The sequence below is a fragment of the Arthrobotrys flagrans genome (assembly GCF_004000055.1).
Source record: "Arthrobotrys flagrans strain CBS H-5679 chromosome Unknown unitig_15, whole genome shotgun sequence".
Classification (NCBI taxonomy): domain Eukaryota; kingdom Fungi; phylum Ascomycota; class Orbiliomycetes; order Orbiliales; family Orbiliaceae; genus Arthrobotrys; species Arthrobotrys flagrans.
In genome coordinates, this window is record NW_027137545.1 from 4,311,796 (window position 1) to 4,338,467 (window position 26,672).

At 44.3% G+C, this 26,672-nt stretch overlaps 9 protein-coding genes across 10 annotated transcripts; 4 read left to right on the forward strand and 5 right to left on the reverse strand.

The window, feature by feature from the left end:
• Positions 1-1,129: 1,129 nt before the first annotated feature.
• On the forward strand, positions 1,130-1,778 carry DFL_001179 (uncharacterized protein; the record flags this gene model as incomplete). The annotated part of the gene is made up of 3 exons (XM_067629758.1): positions 1,130-1,222; positions 1,273-1,305; positions 1,389-1,778. 3 exons carry the CDS (start codon positions 1,130-1,132, stop codon positions 1,776-1,778), a joined length of 516 nt encoding a protein of 171 aa, XP_067495747.1.
• Positions 1,779-3,086: 1,308 nt separating this feature from the next.
• Positions 3,087-4,001, reverse strand: DFL_001180 (uncharacterized protein; the record flags this gene model as incomplete). Its single annotated transcript, XM_067629760.1, has 1 exon — positions 3,087-4,001. One exon carries the CDS (start codon positions 3,999-4,001, stop codon positions 3,087-3,089), a length of 915 nt encoding a protein of 304 aa, XP_067495748.1.
• Positions 4,002-4,668: 667 nt separating this feature from the next.
• DFL_001181 (uncharacterized protein) lies at positions 4,669-5,342 on the reverse strand (the record flags this gene model as incomplete). Its single annotated transcript, XM_067629761.1, has 3 exons — positions 4,669-4,813; positions 4,893-4,977; positions 5,309-5,342. 3 exons carry the CDS (start codon positions 5,340-5,342, stop codon positions 4,669-4,671), a joined length of 264 nt encoding a protein of 87 aa, XP_067495749.1.
• A 3,611-nt stretch (positions 5,343-8,953) lies between these two features.
• Positions 8,954-9,931, reverse strand: DFL_001182 (uncharacterized protein; the record flags this gene model as incomplete). 2 transcript variants are annotated; one of them, XM_067629762.1, is made up of 3 exons in its annotated part: positions 8,954-9,382; positions 9,459-9,614; positions 9,665-9,931. In XM_067629762.1, the coding sequence occupies 3 exons, from the start codon at positions 9,929-9,931 to the stop codon at positions 8,954-8,956; spliced, it is 852 nt and encodes a 283-aa protein (XP_067495750.1). The 2 variants fall into 2 exon arrangements, with proteins under 2 accessions (XP_067495750.1, XP_067495751.1); XM_067629763.1 differs by lacking the exon at positions 9,459-9,614.
• A 5,793-nt stretch (positions 9,932-15,724) lies between these two features.
• On the forward strand, positions 15,725-16,237 carry DFL_001183 (uncharacterized protein; the record flags this gene model as incomplete). The annotated part of the gene is made up of 2 exons (XM_067629764.1): positions 15,725-15,802; positions 15,908-16,237. The coding sequence occupies 2 exons, from the start codon at positions 15,725-15,727 to the stop codon at positions 16,235-16,237; spliced, it is 408 nt and encodes a 135-aa protein (XP_067495752.1).
• Positions 16,238-17,553: 1,316 nt separating this feature from the next.
• Positions 17,554-18,717, forward strand: DFL_001184 (uncharacterized protein; the record flags this gene model as incomplete). Its single annotated transcript, XM_067629765.1, has 2 exons — positions 17,554-18,583; positions 18,659-18,717. 2 exons carry the CDS (start codon positions 17,554-17,556, stop codon positions 18,715-18,717), a joined length of 1,089 nt encoding a protein of 362 aa, XP_067495753.1.
• A 650-nt stretch (positions 18,718-19,367) lies between these two features.
• Positions 19,368-20,101, reverse strand: DFL_001185 (uncharacterized protein; the record flags this gene model as incomplete). Its single annotated transcript, XM_067629766.1, has 2 exons — positions 19,368-19,931; positions 20,024-20,101. 2 exons carry the CDS (start codon positions 20,099-20,101, stop codon positions 19,368-19,370), a joined length of 642 nt encoding a protein of 213 aa, XP_067495754.1.
• A 642-nt stretch (positions 20,102-20,743) lies between these two features.
• Positions 20,744-21,934, forward strand: DFL_001186 (uncharacterized protein; the record flags this gene model as incomplete). The annotated part of the gene is made up of 3 exons (XM_067629767.1): positions 20,744-21,317; positions 21,387-21,780; positions 21,841-21,934. 3 exons carry the CDS (start codon positions 20,744-20,746, stop codon positions 21,932-21,934), a joined length of 1,062 nt encoding a protein of 353 aa, XP_067495755.1.
• An 805-nt stretch (positions 21,935-22,739) lies between these two features.
• Positions 22,740-23,814, reverse strand: DFL_001187 (uncharacterized protein; the record flags this gene model as incomplete). Its single annotated transcript, XM_067629768.1, has 2 exons — positions 22,740-22,830; positions 23,021-23,814. 2 exons carry the CDS (start codon positions 23,812-23,814, stop codon positions 22,740-22,742), a joined length of 885 nt encoding a protein of 294 aa, XP_067495756.1.
• Between the last annotated feature and the right edge of the window lie 2,858 nt (positions 23,815-26,672).

The window sequence follows — 26,672 nt, forward strand, 5'->3', positions numbered from 1 at the left end:
CGAACCCGAGGAAGCCATACCATCCTTCGATACGCAAGCTAACCTTAATCGTAGACAACGCACAAAATACCACAATGTGAATATAAATTTATCATCATCCGGCCCGACCACTAATCTCTCCTACCGCTGAACAGACGGCATAATCTCTCCGTGCCATCCTTGCGGCTTTTGCCCCTTCGATGCTGCAGGAGGTGTGCAAACCCATTCATCGAACAGTTGTATAAGTATATTATGAAAGTGCTGTTAATAACTTTGTTTGAGAGGAGGAGTTTAGTAAACCTGGGTTTGTGGGTGTGAGGGGGAAGATTCGGTTTATGCTGGTTATTGTCGATCGAGGTGAGGGTGTGGTTCGAGGGGAGGTGGAGTTTATAGACTATTTTGGAGATAGATCCGATGCTTTTTCTGAGAGAGAGAGGATTTGTGATTCTGTGGGTTGAAGATGGGCCTGTGGGGGCGTTTTGTTTTATTTACAGCACCCTTCCGAGAAATATACAACGAATCTTTTATAGAGTATACATCTGATGAATCAATTGTATCGAAGATTTGATTGGTGTCATAGGGAAAAACCGAGGTTTTTTCTGGGACGGATATTTCGGGTTTTATGGAAATTCTAGAATATCACAGTGTAAAATTCTAAAACAAGATGGCAAATGAAAGTATGTTAACACCTGGATATAGACCCATAGCCAGAGCTGAAACTGCAAATTTAGAAGACGGGATTGATTCTAAGATTTTCCATGTTATTCAAACACGAAACTAATGTTTCACATCTGAAATATATCTCAATTATAAATAAAGATAATACCCCAGAATCACTCGTCTAGCCCGCCAAGCCATCCCAAAATATACGATACTAAATCTTCCTAAAAAAAGGGAAATTAAGATTACAAGACGCATAGATATCTTATTTTCGAGTTATCATGCTTAAGTATTCGCATATTAACGAAATCACGCAGCCTTGGAGTTGTTCAGCTCCTCAGTCTTGGCATGCATACACATACGCGAGTTTCCCTTCAGCTTTCAGCATTCCACATTTAAATTCTCGAGGCCTCGTCATCGCCGTTTTGCAAAAGACAGAAACACAAAAAACCCATTTTACGACAATAAAAGGAAACAAAAAAAAAAAAAGATGGCCCACGAAACGCATTTAAAGGCAATCGAGCATGAACTGGTTAGAGATACCCGACGAGCGATATACCACGAAAAGTTGGCGGTGTCGGAGGTTAGACCAGTTGTTGGAGGTATGGAGAATATGAATTTGGGAGGAGCTAGAATTATGGGTATGAGGTTTGTGGCGAATTTGTTGTATTTCTTAAATTCTGCAATATTTATATCGATGCTATAGCTCTCAGTCTGGACTCTGACTAACATTGTTTCTTTGTTTATAGATAAGAAGTACTGGAGGCCTAGAGAACGTTTATCATGCCACCAGATCAACCCAAGGGAGCCGATTTAATGAAGGGAAGCCATCGAACCGCGAAACTGGCCTTGAAACCCAAGAGCCTCGCAAAACACTAGAGAACCAAAAAACGCAGCCGGTTGTAATGACACCGACGACGCTACCCGTCGAAACCGTGAAACACGGAACCCCGAAACGCTTTGCAGACCCGGACTCAGGCTCGGGAGACGAAGGCGATGACGAACTGGAAGTTGCAAAACTAAATTTCGTCATATTGAGGGCTGCCGAAAGTTACGAAAATAAAGACTGGGAAAAGGTTGAAGGATATTATAATGCCGCTCTCAAGGTTTTAGAGTGGTACAAGGGCACCCGAAACTAGAAGAGCTATGTCAGAGCCTTGGAAAAGTAAGGCCGGCAGAGTTGGACGAGATACACCGGACGTGCCACGAAACGATACTGATAACCCTGCTGCGGTCATGTCTAACATGGATATCGATGCGAAATTTAAACCCGAGGTTACTCCTCGGGACGGGTTTGGACAAGCGCTAGCTTCCCTACCTCCAACCCCAAACTCACACCTTTCAACTATACTGCGTATAAGAAAGGGACGAAAACATTAGAAGAACGGGGCCTATCCCTGAGCTTTTATGGGAAACGTGTCAAGGGAGCGGACATGCTAATTGACAAAGCAATTTCCTACGCAATCGCGCAATGTGACTTGGAGCTTGCTGAAATTTTGTTTGGCGGCAAGCTTAAATGCACGTAAACCCGGAATTATTATCATCGTGGCACTAATTGAAGACAAACTCTTAGATCGTCAACCCTTAGAGCGAAGGCTCAGTGCATCGGCTACTGGTGCGGCTCACAGGATGCTACCGCTCCATTATGCGGCCACGCACCAGGCAGGGCCCCAGATGGTACACTTCTTACTGGAAAAGTGTGCCAATCTGCTCTCAACCTTAGGCGACAGTGGCCGAAACGCCTTGGATTATGCACTTGACGATGGGCAACTAGAAAATGTCCGGTATCTTATATCTGAGTGTGGCTTTCCCTTAGACGAATATGTCGGCTCACAAGGCTAGTCTCATCCCCATAGAGTTGTTGCCACCTACTCACATAAGGAGAAGATAGAGTTGTCTTCTCTTATCGGGCGCAGATGTCACCCGCCGGGATGCAAAAGGGCAAACACCGCTCCATGTGGCGGCTGCCTGCCACTTAAACTTATTAATTTCCGCATTGTTGAAATATAATTCAGAGGTGAATGCGGTAGATAATGATGGGAATACCGCATTACATATATGTTTCAGAGCAATCCAACCCGTTCTATGTTGAGGTTTTCGATCTTCTCGCACGGAGCGGATGCTCGAATTAGAAACTATGCGGGACGGACAGCTGTGGATATGGCAAGGGGTAGAAAGATCCAGCGGATGCTTTATACTGTTGGTGAAGAATAATATTCTATGATTTGCAAATTTGAAGAGAGGGTAATATCTGCCAGGGGTAAACTTACGTTAAGGAAGCAGGTCCCCAAGTTTACTGCCTTAAAACCTAACTGTGCCTCTCAACTGGTAAAGGTTAGGACTTCAAAACTAATTCGGCCTAGTGCCAAAAAAAAAAAAAACCTCAACAAATCATCTAGTTACAATATATTCCGGCAGCGTTAGCTCTGAGGTTGAGGAATAAACGTTTACAATAAGTAATCCGGCATATGAAACTCGCTTTTAGAGAGTCTATCCCTAGTGGCCCGCATCACTTTGAACGGGTTGCCCTTAATATAATCTTCGTCCTTGTGATATATATTCACAGACAACTTCAAGAAACAATCATCCTCGCCGCCATAGTTATAACTCCGTACCTCGAAGCGTAGTTCATAAGGTTCTGAAATCCGCAAATTGGCAAGTCTTAGGGAATCCTCTACCCTCCTTCGACTTCTTTCAACGAGTTCTCGAACGGTGGTGGTTTCGTACACATAAAGTTTCTTTTGGGTCTTGATCTTGAGCTTTCGGGTGTAGAATTCGTCCGGCTTATTCCCAAATGTGCAAGAAATATCGAACATAAGTTTTATGACATCGGAATCTAGTTTCAGGCGTTCGTCAGAATCGTACTCGCTGTATTTGTCGATTATGCTTTTGTATTCTTGGGGTACATCCCAGCCTATGCTTTCGCCGCGTGCGTCATCGGAGGGTTGCTTGCAAACTAGGTCGTTGAGAATGTCGAATGAGGAAATATCAAGCCTCGTGGCATTAATTTGACCTTTGGCACCTTCCTTTGTACTCAAACCATCATGGATGAAATATTCCTTTGTCGCACCATTCTCGATTGTGCAGCCAAAAAATATTCCTCGAAGACTTGTACCCCATCCTCCACCTGTACCGGCATAGTCTTCTGCGTATAATTGCAGAAGCTTATGGACTGGTACTGGGTATCTGCTACCGGTAACGGCGTCATAGTTATATTTTAATTTTGATTTGGTAGAGGCTTCGGCGATGATTTCGTTCCAGAGTTTACAGACCTGAGCAACGTTGGTACGATCGTAGAATGATGTGATGAAAGAGAGTATTTTGATTTGAAGTTCTATTGGAAGGGTCGTGATATTCGCCATTGGTCGTTCAATCGGCCAGTCGGTAGTGGCCTAGTATAGATTTCTTTTGAAAATATTAACGGATAGTGGATGGATGGGTTCTGAGGCCGGGTGTGTGGTATATTGTAGGAGGTACTTTAACGGATTCTAGAAGGTTTCCTTTTAAAGCCTTACTAGTTCAGGTATACCTACAAGTGGACCTTTGGCACTACCAACCTGGTTCAGCTAAGCCACACTTTGAGTTAGTCTTGTGTACTTTAAGTACTGACGTCACATGCGTTTTCGTAGACATGCACTATCACCCTTAATGACTAGTAGTCAACATTGTGAGTTCAACTAAATCGACTTGCTAATGCTAGTTTGGAGAGTTTCCAGACTTTTGTCAGGATCTAAAATATAGCGTTTAATCTACTATTTTCCATATCCAAATAGCCGGAATCTGAACGCCTTCTATTTTAGGATAAGAATACATTGCTATAACGTTCCTAGCTCCAGTTTGAATTGAACCAACATTTGGATATGGATAATGATATGGATATGGGTATATGATAGTTTTTGGTTATTAAACGCTTATAATATGCAACGGAAATTGAATGAGTCACGGTGAATTATTCCTTTCTTTTCCTTCTGTGGCTAAACCTTTTACAGCGTTAGTCCAATTTCAGAATTCGGTTTGTGTGATGGTTACCTATTTATTCTTAGACCTGAGAGAGTATTGACTCAGTGATTCGATCTCTGTGATGAGCTCCTCCTTCATCTTTTTGGCGTGATCTTTTATATGGGTTTTGACGCGGTTCTCGTCCCAATGATAATCGAGTGTAAGAACGGTATTCCTTCAAGATTCAGCTATACGTTAGCAGGCTCGTAAAATGTGTGGATATCGGATCCTCCACCAACTCAGAGATTCCTTACACTGGGTCAGAAACCTCAGGGGTAGATAGGAGACCCCAGATAGTATTCAGCAGCTGCACATTTGAGGTGCCTGCAGTCCAGTTCCCTGTTTATGTCATTAATTTAGTGCTGCGGAATGATTGAGGAGATATTGGCAACAGAAGGTCGTCGAAAATCTAGAAAACACTTGCGATCAAGTATACTGCGGCAAATCTTCCCTTGCTTGTTGATATTTGGGTGAAGAATCTCAGTCAAAACATGAACTTTTGGTGGAAATAATGGGTAGTTTTTTTTCTCCATATCTAAATATAAAACAAATCCTCCATTTTTGTATATATTTTTCGAGGGGTCGTACATAACAATCTTCCAGAATTTTATATTTATATCAAAAAAAAATTTTTTTTTATACAAAAAATGAGGGTGGTTAGTAATCTTACAAATCTCAAATAGGATTCGGGTTGTTCTAATCATTCCAAATTTCTTTAATAATTTGCTTTAATTCTGTTGGTGCTGTTTAGTAGTCGAGATCAAACCTACTGAAGCAAACTTGTCCTATTTAAATTTTCTTTGTGTCTAGGAAAACCATCCGGTTGTGTCTTAAATGCTTGGGGCAACATCGACGGGTAGCCATATATATATCGTTCTGATAGGCTCAAGACAGGCTCTAGTTTTCCAATATCCGCCGCCTCCTCAAGTAATTTTGGCTTGAATTTGTACCCACCTGTGTTTTGTGATAGACGCATTAAGTTTTCGTATCTGGCTTTGCCAATATAGAAAGAATCTATTACAATCCTTTTCTTTCAGGCTTTGTCTTGAAGGATCATTAATGTGTTTTTTGATTCGGTATCCTCACTATAATTCGCTTTCTTGCCTTTGGAATATCTTTTCCATGACCCTCAAATTCGTCAATTGCTTTGATGTTTTTTTGAGTTTCACTAACTGTACTTTGAATACAGCTGGAATGCTTAGGTCTGTGTGAGTGGTTGTCTCCACAAGATCTTCGTTTTGTAAAATTCCTAAAGGGATAATAGTGCTTCCAAATGACAACTCTTCCCAGAATTCATGAGTTTTACGGTAGTGCCAGCCATCGCCTGCGTCTCTAATACTACTTTCTAAGATAAAGTCTTGGTATTGTACTTCTCGTCCTCTCTCAGCATTGAATCTGAACGTTTTGAACACGATGGATGAGACCGTGGGAGCCATCTTACACTTATCGAGCCAATACCCACAGAGAAAGCTATGTCCCTGATAGACTTCAACTAGATAAAGCTAGTAACCAAAATAGATATCGCATGCTTAGTTTCTAGATCAAGGTGTGTGTAGTTTAATCCTTACCGCGTGGTTGGGAACCTCCACTCATATTCATTTCTTCAACTGTAATAGTCGCACCGTCGTACACTAGTTCCCAGCACTCGGACGTTGGTTCCGGGACATCGGCGAGGGAACGATTTGATTCTTGGGATGGGCATCCTTTAAAATTGCTATTGGCTGACTATCCACAAACAATTTGAAATTCTTTTGTTGTCCTTTCAACCCACGATAGGCTAAGCTATATAGTTTTGCCATTCTCGGGACGTAATCGACGGTTCGTGTGAAAGAAGCCACTCCCGGTACTTCGAAAGTAATATCGCACCAGTACATTGAGCGTTCGGGGTTCAACGGACTAGGAATATGGTTAATATTTTTTAACCCGGATGTATACATTCTCTCATACGAATCGCAATCTGAGGCGTAGTATGGAATAAATATATCCCATGCGCCGACAATGACCATAGCGTCAACATTGATTAATGTTAGCCAGTCGTAACTATAGTACGCAACCACCCACATATCGTCCCCAGCCTCTGGTCCCATCGTCTCTTTCAGCCTTGACAAAATTTCCAAGACGGCGTCATAGAAGCCTCTGAAGGGCGTTTGTTCCTCGCGACCCATCACAATCACGTCCTGATGACCCAAAAAGTCATACGCCCATCCTGTGCTCATAGCCGTCGATATCATGGAATTCTGTAGTTAGGAAAATGACAACAGCGTTGGGGTCTGAAGAACCGAAATTCCGTATCTTTTCCTTAATAGTTAGTAGTTGAGGTAAACATATTTGGGGGGAGAGGAGGCCTCTCGCTTTGGCCGCCCGCCCGCAAGTCAACCGCCATGCCACCAACCAATCCCATAAGTGGCCAGTAGGATACAAAAGAACAGAAGGCGCTTCCCAGACGGCAATTGGAACCATTTTAGAGTTCGAGACCTGTTAATTTAAAAGTTATTCAAAAGCTCGACTACTCATTTAATACTAGCTCGTGGTCGGTCCTGTGGAACACTAAGCCACGGACTAGAAAAGAACATCCTGTTACATCGAAAACGAACTACGACTCTGTTCGGGGAAGCTCGAAACGTGGCTGTAGTTGCGGATAGTGCTAAGTGCTAGTGTTTATGTCGACATATGTCGAGGAGGGTATAAGTTACGATGGTTCTATAGAGGACAGCTTACCGCTATCCACCTCATACTTGATGCGCATCATCGACGATCATCGCGTGGCAGATTTTCGCTTTTTGACACGAGGGAGCCTGCTCAACTGGAAGCTAACACACATATAAAATTTACAAGACCACACATTCTTGTAGTCTTGTGCATTCGTATATCATGCAGATCACGATATCCTCGGCCTTAAAATCGAGGCACTATATCAGCCCCGATCACTTAGCCCCAGCGCTGGACAACTTGTGTTCTCGACCGAGCCAAGCTGTCTAGCGACGAGACTGCGTTCTCAAAACCTATACAGGAAATACAACACACGATGAGTTTGTCTGAAAAATGCAGCCCCGGTAGATTGATTATGCTGTTATTACGTTGGTTCCCTTTACCAATTGCGATCTAATTAACTATGGCCTCGCTGTTACTCACCATTTGAATATCAAGGTAAAACCAGAGGGTCATCCCAATCTAAAGCATTCCAAATTCGCAGAGTCACAGAGATATCGATATTAGGAAAACTTTTCAATAACACCAAGCTTAATTTTTCTTCATTGTTGCCCAGCGCTATAAAATGTATATACAGAGAATAATAATTGATATTGAATTCCTCTTCAAAGTCCAGTTTTCAAGAAAAATGCATCTAATCTTCCTCAGGGCACCATGGTCCAGCAAGTCGAGTCCCAAAATAGCTTCCAAAGCAAAAAGTGTTGGAAGAAAAGGAGCCTTGAAAAAAAATGAAGAGGGTGAAACATCCCGACAGGATCGCAGATGTGAGAAAGGAAAAGGTTTTTTAGAAGTTGTTAAAATGCATGTAAGCAAAACGTAATGCAAACGCCTCAAGCCTTTGCGTTTCATCATCAAGATGCTCTTTTTTTTTCCTTTCGTAGTCTAAACGGCAAAACTGTGCTCTTTTTTTCGTACCAATCATAAACCCCCCCATTATAAAAGAAACGAGTGGGAAGAGAAAAGAGAAGAAAAAAATTGGGTATAAAACTAAGTATGACTCATTACAGAAGCGAAAGCCGCACCAAAGAAGACCTTCAAGGTATCATTAGAGGAAAAAAGCTAACCCTCGGGGCTAGAAAGAAAGAAGGGTATTGTCTATCCGTTTATACAACTCCGAAAGAAAGAAAAGAAAACACCATGGTATATTCGTAACTCCGTGAGGACACTGAAATCCAAAAGGCAAAAAGTGAGGACGAACGAGAAGATAAGGATAATATAATACAGTGAAACGAATGTCGAGGTCGTTGAGGCCGGTGGGGGTCTGGAGCTGTGCCAGAGCAGTTGGATATGGAGCGAAGTTTCTGAAACTTGTTCGGAACAAAATGGCTGTCGATAACCAGGGAATGTGTTGTGTTGGTGGGACGTTTTGTGAAACATCTGACCAATCAGTAAGCGTCTACCGCCCAAAAGGGAAGTTTCGACAACCAACAACACCAGGAAGCGCCTTAAAAGGCATAAAAGAAAGTGAAACGGTCCAAGTTGTGAAACAACGAATAGACTGCGGGTATAAATGTTTCAAAACGAGAGAATTGAAGAGATTTTAAATTTTGGGGGGTATCGTAGCGAGCGTAAGATCGTCAAAGGAACATCATGAACGTCGTGGCGTTTAGAGGGAAGCGGCGACAACGGCGACGATGCCTGCTACCGAAGCGAGGACCCAGGAAGTTGAAACCGAGGAGGCAGCACCAGGATATGGGGTTGGCGGTGGTGGTGGGGCGGTGGTAGTTGTGGCGTTTCCACTACCGTTGTTCGAGGGAACGGTATAAGTTGCGAAGGTTGTCGTAGACTGAGGAGCAGAAGTGTAAGTGGGTGTTGGAGCCTTGGTTGTCTTGATAACAGTAGTCCAGGAAGAAGAGGTTGTCGGAGGAACATAAACGCTCTCCGAAGAAACAGAAGTGCTAGAAGGAGCCTCGCTAGCAGAAGGGGCCTCGCTAGTAGAAGGGGCCACGCTAGTAGAAGAAGCAATGCTCGAAGAAGCAATGCTGGAAGAACTGATCCAAGAAGAAGTGCTGGAAGAACTGCTAGATGTTGTCGACTATCCAGGGTCACAGGGAGCGTAAGTATTTACCCTTCACGTAATTTACAAGGTTGAATGATAGAGTGGGATTTACCACAATATAAGTCGTCGGAGCATAATATACAGGAGTCGATGTCGTCTCGACACTGGTCGACGTGGATGAGGTAGTAGAGACCTCTCCAACTGAGGTCGAAGTCGTCGATGACGATTCGCTCGTTGTAGTAGAAGATGAAGACCAAGAAGACGAGGACTATGCCTTCGTTAATAAGAGGGGATGGGATTTCTACGAGAAAAACTTACAGTTGTTTCTGGGACTGGGATATAAGAGGTCGAGATCTCAGAGATTGGCAAGGTGCTGACGCTAGTCGAGTATGGCTCTGGGGTGACGATATCGTCGGGAGCATATCCAGTGGAAGTAACAGTGCTCACACAGGTGGTGGTCGTTCTGGTGTTATAAATTGTGACAGTTGTGTAAGAGGTCGATGTCGATGTGGTAGTCGTATCGAAGTACTCTTGAGCCGAAGCAATGGCCGCAGTGGCAGCAATAATGAGAGTAGAAGCCTTCATTTCGAATGAATGATGTGAAATTTAAGCAAGGAAGAGCTTGATAAGATCGAATGGGGTATCTCCAAATGAGAGTGTATACAGCAAGTGAAGAAGAGAGTGATACCGAGTGATTAGCTCAGGCTGGAAGATCTTGCACGTGTGTGTGATGAATATCTACTATCAAGCGAGAAGATATCGGAGGGGGTCGGGGGGTTCTTATGCTTCTCGCAAGAAGGGCAAGAGCTAGAGACGTTGGTGTAAAGAGGCGAGAGCCCATGAGAGACACATGGAGGGAGCAACGGAAGGGAACCGTTTCTTTTCTTTTTCCGGATACCAATCTCTCATTGTGTATATTTGTGTGACACCTTTCCTTATGGGCGCCCTAGTTAGGGGACTACTCGGAGATCCGGTGTGGATAAATCGCGCCAGGACAGTGGTTCCTAGCTGTCGCAATGGCGCGGATTTGAGATCTGGAAACAAAAATGGCAAAGCTCGTGCTCGCCGTTGTCGTTGGTGTGTCTGAGTAAGCTCGAACCTACCCTGGTTCACAAGCTTATGCGCTCGAGGGAAAAAGAAAGAAAAAGGGGACGATGCAGCAAAAAAACATCCTTGATCCCAAGGACAAGCTTGAAGGCCCAGAATAAGCAAAAGCTCATCTTTGTTGAGAAAGAAAGAAAAGAATTTGCTCCTTCAACTTCAACGGTCTCGGGTGGACGATGCAGCTTCGCGGTGGAGGTGGTGGGTGTTCTCGTCAAAAGGCAGACGCTAGGAGGCCTTGTGCCTTGCATATGTTTAATTTCCCTCATGTTATGTTTGATGGCATGACATCTTCACCAACACCAACAATGTCGACCGACGGACTCCTGCGCTGTTCGAAGCATCGCCCCCACCAAAGCCTTCATAAATATGAACAACGATGAGTAAAGACAAAGAAAGGAATGTTGATGGCCAATTGCATATTTCTAGGCTTCGGCAAAAGGATGGCATATGCAGGAACGCAGGACACACAGCCAATCGAACTACGAGAGATCAGTAGGCAATTGCCTTTATCTTCCTTTCCCTTGCCATTCATTTGCAAGAATGATGCGATTACTATATGCATGTCGATGCTGCTGTGCTGGCACCAAAGAACAAAACCAGGCGTCCACACCAGCAACAGAGTTTGGCTTTTTTTTTTTTGCGCACGTACTTTGCAACAACTTTCGCGAGCCCGCTGGCGGCTCTTGCATCATTCCTCTCTCTCCCCACTGATGGATCGCATTTGTCAATTGTTGTCCGGTGAAGCACAAAAATCGTCGTTTTCAGACGGCGCTCAATGCACAAATCCTACGAAATATCACCGCCTCTTGTGCAGATCCATTCGGAAAAACCAACCTTGATCAGGAAACTCTTCACCTTGCCTAAAATGCCGACAGATTTTTTTCAGCCCAAGAAAGAACTGGTGTGTGTGGGTCAGTGTTCTTGTTTCTGGTACCTTGCGTTGGCGAGAAGCACAAGGCGCACATCGATGGCATGGTAGGGAACGGCAGCCAAAGCTAAGTGGGGCGGCAAAGATTCAGTCAAGTTCCTGGAATTCTTCCCGTTCCCATCCAATACTCAGTGTTTCTTTCTTTGCCAACGGCGAAAAAGTCCACGTTCTTGCATTAGTGTCGCCCAAAGGCTCTCTTGCCCGATGGACGAACAGCAATGCTAATGTGTTCGGGCATGAGGGTACACGAAACTCAAGACTTCGCAAAGGTGCGGGAGTTTCCAAAATTCTCATTCGTCTACTCTGTTCAGATGCTTGGCTTCCTTCCCGGTCCTTGCACCTTGCAACTTGAGGCTCGACATCAAGACCTGGTCCCGGGCGAATCATTGCTTTTCAGCCTTTGAAGGCCTTTTCTCCAACAAAAATTGCCCTCAAAGTCTTGCCCGAGTATCGGTGTAGTTTTTCCATTCCGGATCTTCAGCTAGGATTGGGTAAACTCGTGGAAGGCCCAGAAGCTTCCGTAGGAAACAGGACTAGGACAAATTTTTCATCACCCAGAGCTCCTATAAACCTCGGAATATTACCGCAGAATCCGCATATGTCAATACAATCTGTGAGCCTTCCCCCGTGTTGTGTCGTCGTGTCTCCAGTTGAGTGGGTTTTCGTGTTCAGAACCTTCGCGTAAAATCCCGTGATGTTGGTTTGCTTGGCTTTCGATCCGCAGCTGCAATGCAGCAATGTCACAGTCACAGATCGTAGGACCACTAGGCTGGAAGCACAAAAAACTGCTAGCTCTGTACGAAATGTTTAATTTCACATTCCTCCTGTCAAAGGCACAGATGCTCTCCTAATTTCCTGTGGGGAAAGGACCGGATAACAAACGAGCACGAGTTTGCTCGTTTGTGGGAGCACAAGGCGTCGATGTTACAACTATCGATCTGACCCGAATGCAGGATGTTAAATTACAAAGTAAGGAGAGTTTATCTTCTTTCATGATTACTTTGATGTCGAAATACTATGTATGCATCCGTATTCGGCTGCTTGAAGCTGCTTTATAGCTCCCCTAGCTCTCTAACTTGGTGCATGTCCTGGAGATATGCAGTCACAGCTTTGAGCTGAACTGAGCTGAGCTGCGAGCCAGATTCCATCCATCACCGGAGTTAACTTGAGAGATATGGAGGCCCAACCTCCAACCTCTGGAATTCCATCTAGAACCCTTTCGATTGTTCAGTCAAAGGAAATCCTAGCATATGTGAAGATGGTGTCCTATATCGAAGATTTTTACGATAGAGGGAGTTCGAACATTTCTTGTCATTGCCGTTGTGTATGTAAAATCACTTCCCAACTTATTATGGTTGTGGTCTGCCGAAAGTTTGGGTCTTTTCTGTATGCTTCCTATATGCCGAGGACGCTTGATCAACCTCGAAACTCGGCGATACAACTGCCGAACAGAACTGAAGTGGGGTATAACAATTTGTATTTTGTACTGCTGGACACGGCTTGATGTTGACCGTTCCTCTCAACAAATAATCATTCATATAGAAAACCTCCAATTATTAATCCAGACGGGGCAATTTGGGATCCTCAGCTATGGCCTCAACCATTTTTAATAGCTTTTCCGCCCGTCATATCCCAGGGCTCATAATCAGCACCACCTTTACTTTCGGTGGTGCAATACCTTTCTTCAATCCTGCATACGCAATGCACGAATTCGGCCTCCCTCTCTACCTCGTAAAATCTAAAGACGCGCAGGATGCGTTCACCGTGTCTGCAATTCGCACCGTTGCGCTTGGATTATCGCTTTACTTAATGTTTGCCCAACGAATGTATCGAGGCGTCGACATCATCCTAGCATGCATCGGAACCACCGGGATCTTAGACGGGTGGTTGTGCTGGAAAGTTGGCGTGCCTGGACGAGGAGTTTTCCGTGTTACGTGTGGGGTTTTGGTTGCCGGCTGGGGTTGGATGGGTATGACTTCGGCGTAGATATTTCATACAGCACAGTACGACGTACCTGTATACATACTGTACACGCATAGATTAATGTTAGGCAAAACGTTATGCTGTTATATTCTCCAATTTGCACATATAAGTTGTCATTGTAACATGTCGCCTTGAAGTCACGATAATTAAAATATCAATTATTAATTGGAAGCTCGGAACCGCTTATTATCGTTATCGATTGTTGTTAATCCGATAGCTGCCCGTACACTGATTTGAAACCATGTGTTGGGGTGTCACGACATATGAGATTACATACGCTGGTTTATATCGCTGTTTTCAGGAACCGGCTTTTTTTTTGAAGTCCATGCCCTGTGTCCGTTTATTTTACACATAATGGTATTTTTTGCCATGGGTGAGCTGCAAGTATCCAGATACCCTTGAAGCTTTGTAGCTATCCATGAGCTGTTTGCACCTATCAGGTTAAGCAACCCGTAGCTACGGAGCCCTCAGCTTCACACGATAGGCAGGCGGAGAAAATTTTGTCTTAAAAGCTCTCATTAACAGACCCAAGTCTCAATTGTCTTTAAGAATAAAGTTTCTTGACAGTGCGAAAAATTTTTCACATGGAAAAATTGAATCAATTTGTATGCTTCACGTAGCGAAAAACTCTACTCAATATGGACTCAACTTTTGACATGTCTCGTCTCGAGAAAGCAATCAAAACGCCTCTTGAGAGTCCATTTTGGTGAAAAATCGACGCTCAACCCTATGAGGCGCTTCGTTACGATGGGACTTTGCTTTGGTAGGTCTTAGTCTCAGCGCGAATCATTGTATGAACCATACACAGTCGTAAGTTCGAATATGCTCGCAAACTTGGCTGCCATATGCGGCCATGTGGATTTTTTTTTTTTTTTCTTCACGCTCAAATAGCAACTGTCCAGGACAATACGACGTCGATACCGAACCGGCGGCAACATACTCGGACCCTCTAAGGCTTAGCCGGCCTGGCCTTCGTGGCAAAGAAGCCGAACTGCTTTTCCTTTCTCGTTCCTGAAGATCGGTATGGTTACCCATGTTGTATTCTGTCAGCGCTAGACAAGAAAGTCTGGAAAGTTTATGTGTGTTGAGAAATCGAGACGAGTTTGCCGTTGAAAACTTTTTTTCTTGAACAGTTCATTATTCAAATCGAGTAAGAGATTCACATGTTTCCTGTGGAAAGAAAAATCGATAAGATATGAGTGATCCTGGTTACTGGGAACGCTGCAATCTAGGATCGCACATAATAGATCGGCTCTCAAGAAAGATAGAAAAATTCTGAGACATGTGAAAAACGCTCCGTTTGCGCTCGAGAATGGTAGACATTCCGGCCCCGTGCAAAAACGCCAAAGATAGAGAGACTTACGGTTTTTTATACGCCGCATATGCAGTTTCGCAGATGCGGGTTAAATCACGTTGTGATAGCGCTATCACCGCATTTCCTGATACATCTATCTGTTAAGTTCCTTAGCGAGACGGCATAACCATCTTGGGATGGGTCACACCGATTAGCTTCCCAACAAAGTAGTCTACAGATCGCCCTAACCCTTCGAGGAAAGAGAAACGTGATATCGTGAAGCTTGACATTTAGCGGCCTAACCCAGAGCCATTTGGGGTTGTATTCCATGTATACTACCACAGTCCTGTTGAACTGTGATATTGTGTTGTGAGGGTATACGTATAGAAGTCGTATGCCTGGGCGCCCTCAACGACATGCCAGCGACAAAATCAGGATTAACATTAGAGAATGTATGAGGAGTTCCATACAGTCATCCTGATGACTACTAGACTGCTCACCAAAATGCACTACTACCTATCGATGTTGGTCAATATTGCAATATGCATAACTGAAAACTCCGATTTGTTGGCTCACATCAGCATATTCTCGTTTCATATATTAGCCGAAAGTACAGCGGCTGGACGGACCTCCATACGCGAAGTCCCACCGGCGAGAGTTCCGCCTTGGTAGCACAAAGCACTTTTTAAGGCTCCGATTTGTGGAGAAAGGAGAATATCTGGCGATCGGAACGTTAATCCCTTGGTTCGGAGTCTTCGCCCTATAATGTTAAGATTCTCTCGCTTCTTGTAGCTTTAACGAAGCATTTAGCCTTTTGATGTTTATAGGATTTGTGAGGGTATTTTGATTTAGGGGTGGTTGGACTGTATTTATACGGCTTAGGAAATAGATATAAATACCTTTGGCCTCTTTCTGAATCTAAGTTGTAGGAATTGTCCAAATATTGCCGGTACCCTTTGCAGTAGGCATTTGGTTCTACGAGATAGCCAGTACCCCTTCCTTCCTTCCTTCAAAGTCTCGACCGTCTTAACATACGAATTACTCAATTGCAAAATCACGCTTCTTCAAAATGCAAATCACGACCGTCGCCCTCATAGCCGCTGCCATCGGCCAAGCAGCCGCACAATTACCCTTATCGGACACACTAGTACGATACATCTCATCCCATCCACCGAGCCGCAACGGTAGTCCCTGAATAAACGGGTACCTGAAAAACGTTCCACTAAGCTAACCAAAAAACCCCGCTCCATAGTGCGGCGGCATCCGCTGGCAAATCCGCACAACCTGTCTCCCAGGGTCCACGTGTACCACGATCAACGCTTATAACTCCTACTGTACTAAGGTCCCAAACCCGGTGGGGCCACGGGATGAACCACCTACCACGGCATTTACGCCGACCACAACAGCTGCGGAACTTAATTGCGCGACGACTTTGACGACGTGCACGACGTTATTGGTCTGCCCGAGGGGGTCTACGAGGACTTGTACGGAGTGGTGCGATGGGCAGCCGAAACCTACGTTTCCGTCGATTGTGCCATGTAGTTTTAATAGCAATCCTGTGGCGACTACGACGGCTGCTTGATTACTTTTGGCCTTGCATCCGCGCGTTCAGTTAATATCAATGGCTGTCAAAAGTTCGGAATTGTGTTGATTTTGTGGCATTTTCAAAGACTGTGCTGAATGCTAATGTATGATAGTCCAAATCCTATTAATTTTAGCATATAACTTCAGGATATAATGTATCGAATGGTTTAATTTCTGTTCTATGCTGTCAAATCTCCTATCACAAAATACCGGTGTTTTAGATTTATTTTTCTAATAGCTATAACGTTAGATCAATTAAATATATTCATATCGCCATGCTTGTTAATAATCAGTATCAAAGCTTTATGGGTGGTTTATGCACCTCGTATCGATCCGCAAGTCGCTATTTATACCAAGACGCCTATGAATACGAGCTGCACGTAAATGTCTATGCCTTTTGAAAGCATCAACTCGTAATTACCTACGCGTTTATGGTTTCAAGGGATGTCATGAAATAACCTTTGTACCTTTGTTTCCGGTTGTTCTGAATCAATAGTCCAAGGCACTTATCTATGCGTCTTTTTATGCATTCAGATATCTAGGCATCTGTCAAGATCTTAACACACAACTTTTAAATTGTGTGAATTATTAACTAAAGAATCGAGATGACCTTTCCGGCATCCAACGCGCTTGGAAAACTATTCTAGAATTCTGGAAAACTTTCTATGTATACTTGGCGATTTCGACTCTGGGTACTCTGTACATGCGAAGGTTATTGTGAAGAGACTCTCCTCCGGAGTCCAAGATCTGCGAATCCCTGCCCCTTCGGCCCGGTTTGGCCTAAATTTTTTCCACGCCAGCGTTACATTTAAAATTGGCGATTTTCATCAAAAAGGAAATGCCACGTTGAAAAATCTAAAAAAAAAAACCCCTTTCCCCGAAACTTTAGAGGAAAAAGGGCCAAAAAAAAGCTGAGGTTGCTTGCTTGAATGCTCCCATACGGATTTGAACCGTAGACCTCGACATTACTAGTGTCGCGCTCTACCAACTGAGCTATAGGAGCTTGTTGACTTGAAAGATCAAGTTGCGAATTGAATATTTGGATTCTGCAGATGTAGACGCAGCTTTTGGAAGCGTTTTTAAAGTGTTTTGTTGGTTCAATCGCAATTGATCGAGACGTCTACCCGCAATTCCGTGATCATAGTGTAGTCTCGAGGCCCGAAAAGTTTTCCAGTGTCTCACAACTCGGCGCGCCGGCTTTTCGCGTCGAACAGGGTCCGAAATGACGTCCAACACATTTCAAGCCTGCGCTACCATAGAAACTTCGATATATAAAAATCCCAGCCTTGTAAACCCATCTCCCCATAACCCACAATGAAGACCCCAATCCGCACCCTCCCACCCCTCCGAGTCCTTAACCTCCCCTTAAGCGACTACTCCCGCGTCTCCAAACTCCAATCCATCCTCTTCAAACTCCACCTCCTCTACAAATCCTCCCAAAGTGTTTCAACTCCCATCCCACAACCCCCACCATATCTTATCACCTCCTCCTTCCATCCAATCTACACCTTCGGCCGACGTGAAGCCACCAGAACGCCTCCAGAGCCCGTCTTAAACCTCCTATCCTCGAATAAAGCGGCAATAGCCTACACCCCTCGTGGTGGACAAGTTACCTTCCACGGACCGGGGCAGGTAGTCGCATATCCTATCCTTGATTTAAAGCGACATGGACTTTCGCCGAGGTGTTATGTGAGGGTTTTGGAGAAGGCTGTTATAAGGGTATTGAAGAAATGGGGCATTACGGCGTTTACGACTGAGGAGGCGGGAGTGTGGGTTAAGAATGATAGGAAGATTGCGAGTATTGGAGTGAATTTGAGGAGGTGGGTTAGTAGTCATGGAGTGGCTTTGAATGTTGATACGGATCTCGAGTGGTTTAAGAAAATTGTGGCGTGCGGATTGGATGGCGTGGAGATGTGGTCTATGAAGAAGGAGTGGGAGACTCAATTGGAAAATCGGGAGGGGGGAGGTAAAATTACTGAGAGCTTGGTTGGGTTGTTGAGTAAGGTTGATGGCAAGGTATTCAAGAAGAGGGTAATAGAAGAAGTCGTATCGGGAATTGCAGATGGAATAGGATGTGAATCGACTCAACCGATTACAGTGGAGGAGGTCGAGGAGTTAGGAAAGGAGTATGAACTTTCCGGGGAAGATGGAGTGGAGTGGCTAAAGTACTGGGATGCTTCGGGTCTGTACTATAGAGCCAAAGGGGATAATATAGAAATGGAGGGTGAGGAACGAGTTCCTGACGACCAGATGAAAATGGAAGAGAGTGATCTTAAAGACCAAAACGACACAGGACCTGATGAAGGTGCGCCCCTTCTCTTTAAGGCCAAACGCCATTATAAAGGTTGGAACCTCCCTCAGAATCGAGAAGCTAAGAACTAGCAAGCTCCTCTAACCGAGAAGGCCTTGTTAAAAGCAGGAACTGAGAACCCAATCCTAAATGATTCATATTGTTCAACCGGAGGTCCTGTGTTATAAGCAGAAATGACACCAGAAGAACTCGATGGTATGATGATAGCTACGGGCCCAGCGTATTTAGCATAGAGGGAAACTGGCTTGAGCGATGGCACTGGCCCCTCAATAGAAAGGCCTCAGAAAGAAGCCAAGCGAAGATGTCTAATAGCCTTTTGAAGACATCAATGATTTCGATTACGGACTGTCGAAGAAACCCAAGAATGAGTATTAGGGACCAACAGAAACTGCTGACGTTGGAGGGATCCCAAATATATATGCTACAGAAAATGAAGAATGATGAGGAGGGAGATCGTATATATTGTATGATAGCGGCGGTAGCCATGTACATATCTGTGTACCCGTGTTTTAGCTATTAGTCGTAAGCATGCCCCTGGCCTTGTATAAATCTACTTATTGCCTTGATGGCATCTTACAATCCCACACTCTTTGATACCACAACCTGGTATCAAAACGTGTTAGGCACGTTCGTCGCCTTCCTGTTATAACTCTAAATAGGATCGAACGGAGTCGGAGACATTTTAAATAAAACGTGTATTGGGTTGGAGCTATATCCAGCCAGGGCTTCGCGGTAGAACATTTTCTCTAATCAGCTCCATCGAAATAATTTCGTATGCTTAAATATTTGTTCGGTTTTTCGATAAGAGGATTGCTGTTTAAACACCATTAACAGCCTCCTCCTCGGGCAAACCCCAATCCTCAACGCCTCCTTTCCAATCGGCAATCTTCCCACCTTCGAGCTCAACAACCACAAATACGCTACCCTCTTCTCCTTCAACATAACACTTCGCACCTTCAAACTTATTAGCCTCCTTGTGTACGTCCTTATAATACTCTTCCTCATCACTCCCCGGTTCCAAAATCCTAGCATAACCCCTCACAGTATGCGAATAACTCTGCAACTCGCTGCTATTTATGTTTTGTAAAAACTGTGCCAATGGTGACAGACTAGTCGTTACAGGACTAGACGGTCCCGAAGCAGTCGGTGGACGCTGGGAAACCCAGTCGTGGGCCAGAAGGGAGACATGGGAGTTACTTTTTATGTTTTGGAGTTTTTTGGTGGTAGGAGAGAGAAGCATGATGATTACGCCGGGACCGGAAGTGGAGGAGATAGCGGTGGGGAGGGCAGTGCCGGTAAATGTTTTGGTGGGGGGGATGTAGGTATAGTTCATCAGGGCGATGTGGGGGCGAAGTGTGGAGGTACATGTTGCCAGGTGGAGCTGTATTCTATTAGTAAGGGTATTGACATTGACAAGACAGAGCAATGGATGATATCCAATGATGAAGCAGGAATTAGGAGAGATATGCTTACGAAACGGGCATTGTTGAGGCACGAGAGCACCTCTGGAGGGAGCTGACCTTCGTAGACGCGTTGAGTTGGAGGAGCCATTTTAGATTCGATGCCGTAATTGATACAGTCCCTCTCTACTAAGCACCAAGCCACGTAGTAGATACCTCCTTCGTAGATAACAGGTTGTCCTAATATCGAGGGTGATTTATCCGATTGGCGTAATTGAATGGTGAAGCTGAAGTTGAAGTTGGAAGTAATGGCTGATGACGGAGAGAAGGTGTGTAATCCGGATACAGCCGTTCTGCTGGTTCCGGGCGCCAAGCAGCCAGTGGAATCCAGACTCGCTAACTCGTCGACTCGACCGGTCTAGTCTCGAGACCTCTTTATATACGTGCAGACCTATACTTCCAAGTACTTTCTTACTGAGATACTATCCATACATACTCCCCTCCGATTTCTCAATATCAATAGCTTCAAAAATAGCCCGTTTCCTTCTCTCAGACCAGATTCGTTAGTACTAGCTACAACACTATCAGATCAGATAAGAGGCGCACGACGTCATTCCCGACACAGGTCCGAGCGACCGACTAGCGTGCGTGCTTGGTTGCTTCCCCACAGCCGCCTGAACTGAACGCATTTCCCCAGATTTCCCCCCCTCTTCCCCATCCTCCTCCTCCTCCTCTTCTTCTTCTTCACCGCGACCTTCTCTTCTGCACTACTAATACCATAAAAACTATCACCATGTTCCGTCCTGCTCTTCGCCTGGTTTCCCGCCGTTCCCCTTGTTCTTTTATCCGTCCCTTATCTACCGCTACTCCACTCTGTAACAGACCTACCACCAACCCCTCAATCGGCCAACTCCCAGCCGACTCCACCACCCAATTCGAAGCAAACCTCGCAGCCTTTCGCGAAAAACAAGCTGCGCAGCAAGAATCCGCCCGTCAAAAGGCCGCCGAAGCAGCAGCTGCCGCTCGTGCTGCTGCTGTAGACCCAAATAGTCCTGAGGCTGCTGCTGCCACCGCTGGAAGCGCCGAAGGTGGTCCGGATATTAAGACTGGCGGTGTTTTCTCCAAACTCCTACACGGATCAAGTGAAGCTCAACATGATACTTACCAAATTCAGGAATCTTTTTCAAAGGTTCTTGCGAGAGGAAAGTATGTCCATGAGTTGGTGTTTCACCGTGTAAGACCGGATAAGGTCGATGAGTATGTCGAACTTATTGGGAATGAATATCCTCGAGTTGCGAATGACCCCAAGGCCGAAGTAAAGCTTGTGGGTAGCTGGAATACCGAGATCGGGGAGGGTGATACATTCCGTAGGTCTACTAGTATTTACGATTACGATCCGTGTGTAATACGGTATACTGATCCAATTCGCATGCAAGTCCACATCTGGGAATACAACGGCTACTCCGGATACCACTCCACCCAGCGCTACCTCGACGGCCTCCCCCAAACCCAAAAGTACAAAAAAGAAGTCCGCAAATACCTCCAATCGCGCTCCAACTCTCTCGCTCAAGAGTTCTCGTTCTGGCCCACCACTCCACCAAGGGCTTTGGGAGGTGTATTCGAGCTCCGGTCGTATACTTTGCATCCGGGGAATCTATTAGAGTGGGAGACCCATTGGAGACGTGGATTGGTGGCTAGGCAGAGCCAGGGTATGGAAGGTGTCGGGGCGTGGTTTACTCAGATTGGTGGGTTAAATGAAGTTCATTATCTCTGGCAGTTTGGAGACTTGAGAGGGCGGCAGATATTGAGAGAGAAGAGTTGGCAGGCGGAGTAAGTCTTACTTTCCATGATTGCCTATGTGAAACGGTGATGCTAATGTACTTATTTTAGGGGATGGGCGAATACCGTGCACAAGACGATTCCATTGATCGCGAAGATGCAGTCCAAGATTCTACTACCTCTCCCCTGGTCGCCTGTTAAATAGACAGGATTACCAGAACCTTGGAAGAGGGTATAAACTACGAAATAAATGCATTGCGAAAGAAACGATCGGCATTAAATCGTTTCTCTTTTTTCATTGTTATCATTGTATATCCACACTCCGCAGCGGGCGGATGAAAGCAGAGAACGAGCAGGCGAAGAAGGACTTTCTAAAGTCGGGATGGGTAAGGCTCGACTGTTATATTAAACATTGCGGTTTTTTTTTTTTTTTTTTTTTTTGGTTATACTCTTATTGGTTTACTATTATTACCATATCATACATTTCCATACATCTACATATCACCTTCGGGCGGAATAGTGGTTTCAAATCGGGTTTCTTTCTTATATATATAATCGTGGCTCACAAGGGACTCAGGGCAAGATACCATAAGGGACTATATTTTCTTTACGGGGTGTACCCTGTTCGTATAGTATTTACGGTATAAGGAATATAAGAGTATATTTGCGGGATACTTAAGGTTATATGTGATCTACGGAGTGCCTTGTATCGACATTGCTTTAGTCTTAATATTGCGATAACCTAAGATAAAGTCCTCTTTGAAGTGAAGCTTTAAGAAATGAAGCCATTCGAGTTAACGGCAATTCGTAGTCTGTTGTATTTTGGGGTGGGAAACGCAGATGAAATGGCCGCTTGGCGAAAGTGCCCCGGGACAACAATAGTGCTATTGTATTGCAAATTGTCGAGTATAGGTTTGGGGGACAAATGATTCGAGGCTAGGTGAAACAGGCTTGTTCAAGTTACGGGGACTCAAGTCCTCAAAAAGCAATCGTGGTTATACAGCGTATACTTAATCATCATCCTCCTCCTCATCGTCATAATCATCATCGTCAGAGCCGAATCCAGGGTCCCTATACCCGTCCCTATACTCGCTCCACCCACTATCTCCCCACTCTTATATAATCCCACTCCCCATCACCAGTTTTAGAAAACGTCACCTCGATACTAATATCCCTCCAAAATCTTCTATCTTTCCGGTACGTCTCCCCAAGAAACTGGACGGTCTCCAGTTTGTGAAGGTCTCGTTTACGCCATTCAAGACACAATTCAGCCAACGCTTCTGGATCATACAATCCAGACACATCTCTAGGCCATGGGAGAACTATATTCTCGAGTTGTTTTAACCCCATGAGGCCCCGATACAGTTCAAAACCCCATTGGTTGGTGTGTAGGGTGCCATCTGATAGCATGATTTCAAACTCGGTTAGGTTTGGAAACATCTTTGCAACGTTTTCGAAGGCGCATGCGAGACGGTGGTCGTCGGTTTCAATTGTTAGGAGGTTCATTTTGGGGCATATGATGTCGGGTGGTGCGGAGCCGGTGACTACGGCTTCTTGGTCGAATTGCTCGAAGATTGGGTGGGTATTTGATCGCGACCGTAGATCTATAGTTTTCAAATAGAAGCTCTCCGTTTCGGGTGCTGCCATAAGTATGAGGTGGTAGAATCCTTTTTCCGTGAGATGTGGTTCGCCGGAGTCTAATTCCGCTATCCCCACACGGCTCACCCATAGACTAAGTTCTCGCAAGATTGGAAAGGTAGGATTTGGTAGATGTTCCATCGTATACGCTTCAACCATATCAGAGTGGATTTCCCCTCCGAGAAATTGTTTGGTATTCTTTGATAGCTCTGGATAGACTTGTTGGTAGCGTTTGTTTGGCAGTTTGTAGTGGATCATGATGTCGAGTTTTAGGTATTTGACGCTCTGGAGAGGAGGTAGACCCTTGAGGATGGCGAAAAAGGTGATTCTTTCAAGTGCACTCGGTATTTCGTATTCGATGGTTAGGTATTTGACATTTGGAAAAATCGGGAGAGCTTGGAGTTCAGTTCGGAGCCAGGAGATTGCAATTTCCGATTTGGCAAGCATGTTTCTAATTAATCCTAAAGCCGGGGGGGTGCCCGATTTTATTGATCTAGATCAATCAAGAAGAAGAAAAAAGGCAGTATATCGGTCAATTAATTAATCAACAATGCAACTTTCGAGGAAAGTCAGCTATAGAGTATCTCGTACCTAACGTCGCCGCAGTTATACTCCAATAACCCCCCAGGCATGAATAGTTTAGCAGTTTTTGGGGTTAGAATAATTGTCTTGAGAATTCGTGCTCGAAAGCAAAGACTGTAGAAGAGCTTTGAACAGTGGGAAAGATTTTTGAGGTCACGACGCGTCTGGCCATCATAGTAGCGACTACGTTTCTTTCCTGCGAGAGTGTCGATTATCATGAGCTTGATTTCGGTTGGTAGGGTGCTCAACGAGGCTTTGGATGCATTGCTGCATTGGGGAATGAAGGTTGGTTCCTCCATTGTGTGTGTGAGACGACGTGTAGATGGAGTCGTGGATGGGGTTGAGGAAGTAGTTGTTGATTAATTGTTAGGGTGGTTGTTATAGACAGAGTTTGGATGTTGGTATCAATGGTTATTGCAATTGTGGCCAACCAGCGCCGACGTCTAGGAACGGGACCAATTATACGAGAATTCCTGAAATAGGGACCACACGATCTGGACTCGAGGCTATGAAGTTAGTTTACAATTCAGCTTCCAAGCTTGCCCAGATCGATCGAGAACTAACTGCACCCATTCAATCCCTCAGTTATCCTAAATTATGAGGTTAACCAACCCCAACACGACTTGTATTTCGAGATATCTTGATTAGCTCCGTTCATGAATTCGGGTCTAGGTGAAGTACTCTATGATACTATAGATTTATTTCTTTACTAAACATAACACGACCTACAGAATATGACCGGCAACCAATCTACCATCTTAACTCGTCTCTACCTCAATGTCGAAATTTACAATTAATTCAATACGAAGCCTCGAGGCCCGAAACACCTTGTAGTTTTTTGGCACCGAGCAACGTAAAGACTCGAAAGACTCGAGGCGCGTCGAGCGCGAACCAGGTACTTATTCAATCGAGCTGAGTTACAGGACAGAGTGTGCATCCTGTCCGCTTTTTTAAATTTTCATGGCATATTACTTACTGCGGATTTCCATTCGCCCATATTGGGCTGCATTAATATTCTCCGAACTCGTGTGGCGAGACTCCACTCATTTATAATCCGTAGTGTCGAAGAGCTGAAAGTGACCGCTGTGCATGTGTTTTACGAGTATATCACTTTCACTGGCAGGAACTTTTGGGCTTCTGTAGTGTGAGCGACGACTGATTGGTTTGGTGGTAGAAGCCCAACTGATGCGAGGCCGCACTGGGTCTATGAAAGCCTAATCTTCGGATTCCGGAAACTATAAAGCAACATACATGTCTGCGCGGAACAGAAATTAAAACCCGGTACCGAGTCGCACATACACACTTATAACTAAAAGAAAAGGGGCGCTAAAGCCTTTTGTCTATCTTTAAGTTTGAAGTCACTGTCCCTGCTTAACACCATTCTTGCTTGTGTCTCGGTTTGAATCATGTTTCTCCAGCATTCATCCGTTTTTTTTCCGAGTTTTTGATTAAAAGGTTTTCAGTGTCCGGGCAAATGCTGTACGTCCCGCATCTAGTATTCCGGAATTTCTTTGAATAGATGTTTAGTATTGAAAACCTCGAAATTACCACCTCCCTTAGAAGCAGACTTTTGGATTTCTTGTTATTTAGTAAACTCCCATTTGCACGCTTTTGAAGATGACAATTAAAGTAAAAATTTATTATTTTAAATAAACCGTTTAAAAATCATCAAAATCCTGCCTTGATTATTACCTCGTATAATCACAAATCAATTAACATAAAAATAGAAATAGATCAAAGGTAATATAAACATCATTAGTATTTTTGTGAATACTAGAACATATGAAGAAATAAAAAGGGCTTTAGAATAATTTTAACAATAAGTAATAAATTAATCAAAGATAAAGCAATAAAGATGGAGTTTTCTAATGTGTAAATATCAAAAGTATACGTATGAAGGATGGTAGATATAAAGTATTGGGATGGGAGGATAGAGTTGTAGTGATGGTATAGATTGATGGACTAGAAGTGGGTTCCTTTGGGATTAGGGTGAGAAGATCGGAGACGCCTCCGATGTATCGACAAATGCGGATCAATGTTGGCCATAGAGTCTGAAATTAAGGATGCAGTTTGAATTGCCTTACAAGATAAATCTTTTCACTTGTCCTTTACATAGCATGGATAATGTATTGTTCTCGAGCTTCGGATACTATATTACTGAACTGCCATAACAGTTATACTGGAAGCCGCATGCAACGGAAAGGCAATATTTCGAATGTCGGCGTTTATTGAGCTTTTCGGAGAGTCCTATGGTCTCATCTAAACTAAAATCGGTGTTATTAGTTTTGCTGAACGTGAGGTTGATAATAGATATTTGTCTTGACTTTGGATCATATCGTGAGGAAGTGAGGTAGGCTCTGGGAGCCAAGCAGCAAAACTACTGGCCCATCAGCTATACGTAGAGAGGATGTCTGGAATAGAACGTGTAAGCGGAAGCAACTGAGTGACTGAGAATAATATATATATAAATGACAAGATAGTGATGCGTATTTAAAAATACAATAGGCGCACAATTGTTGAAAATTGGTTGAACAAAGGAAATTCGTTATACAAAAGGAATTGGTTTTACGATCCAAAAGAATGCCGGTAGAACGAGAATGCCAAGGTGCGTTAAGAACTCAAAATGCAACAGAACACGTGAACTCCACCTTCCTTCCACTCTCTGACCGTATCTCTTCAACACAATATCTGTACTGGACACCATATTTTAATCCCAGAATTGG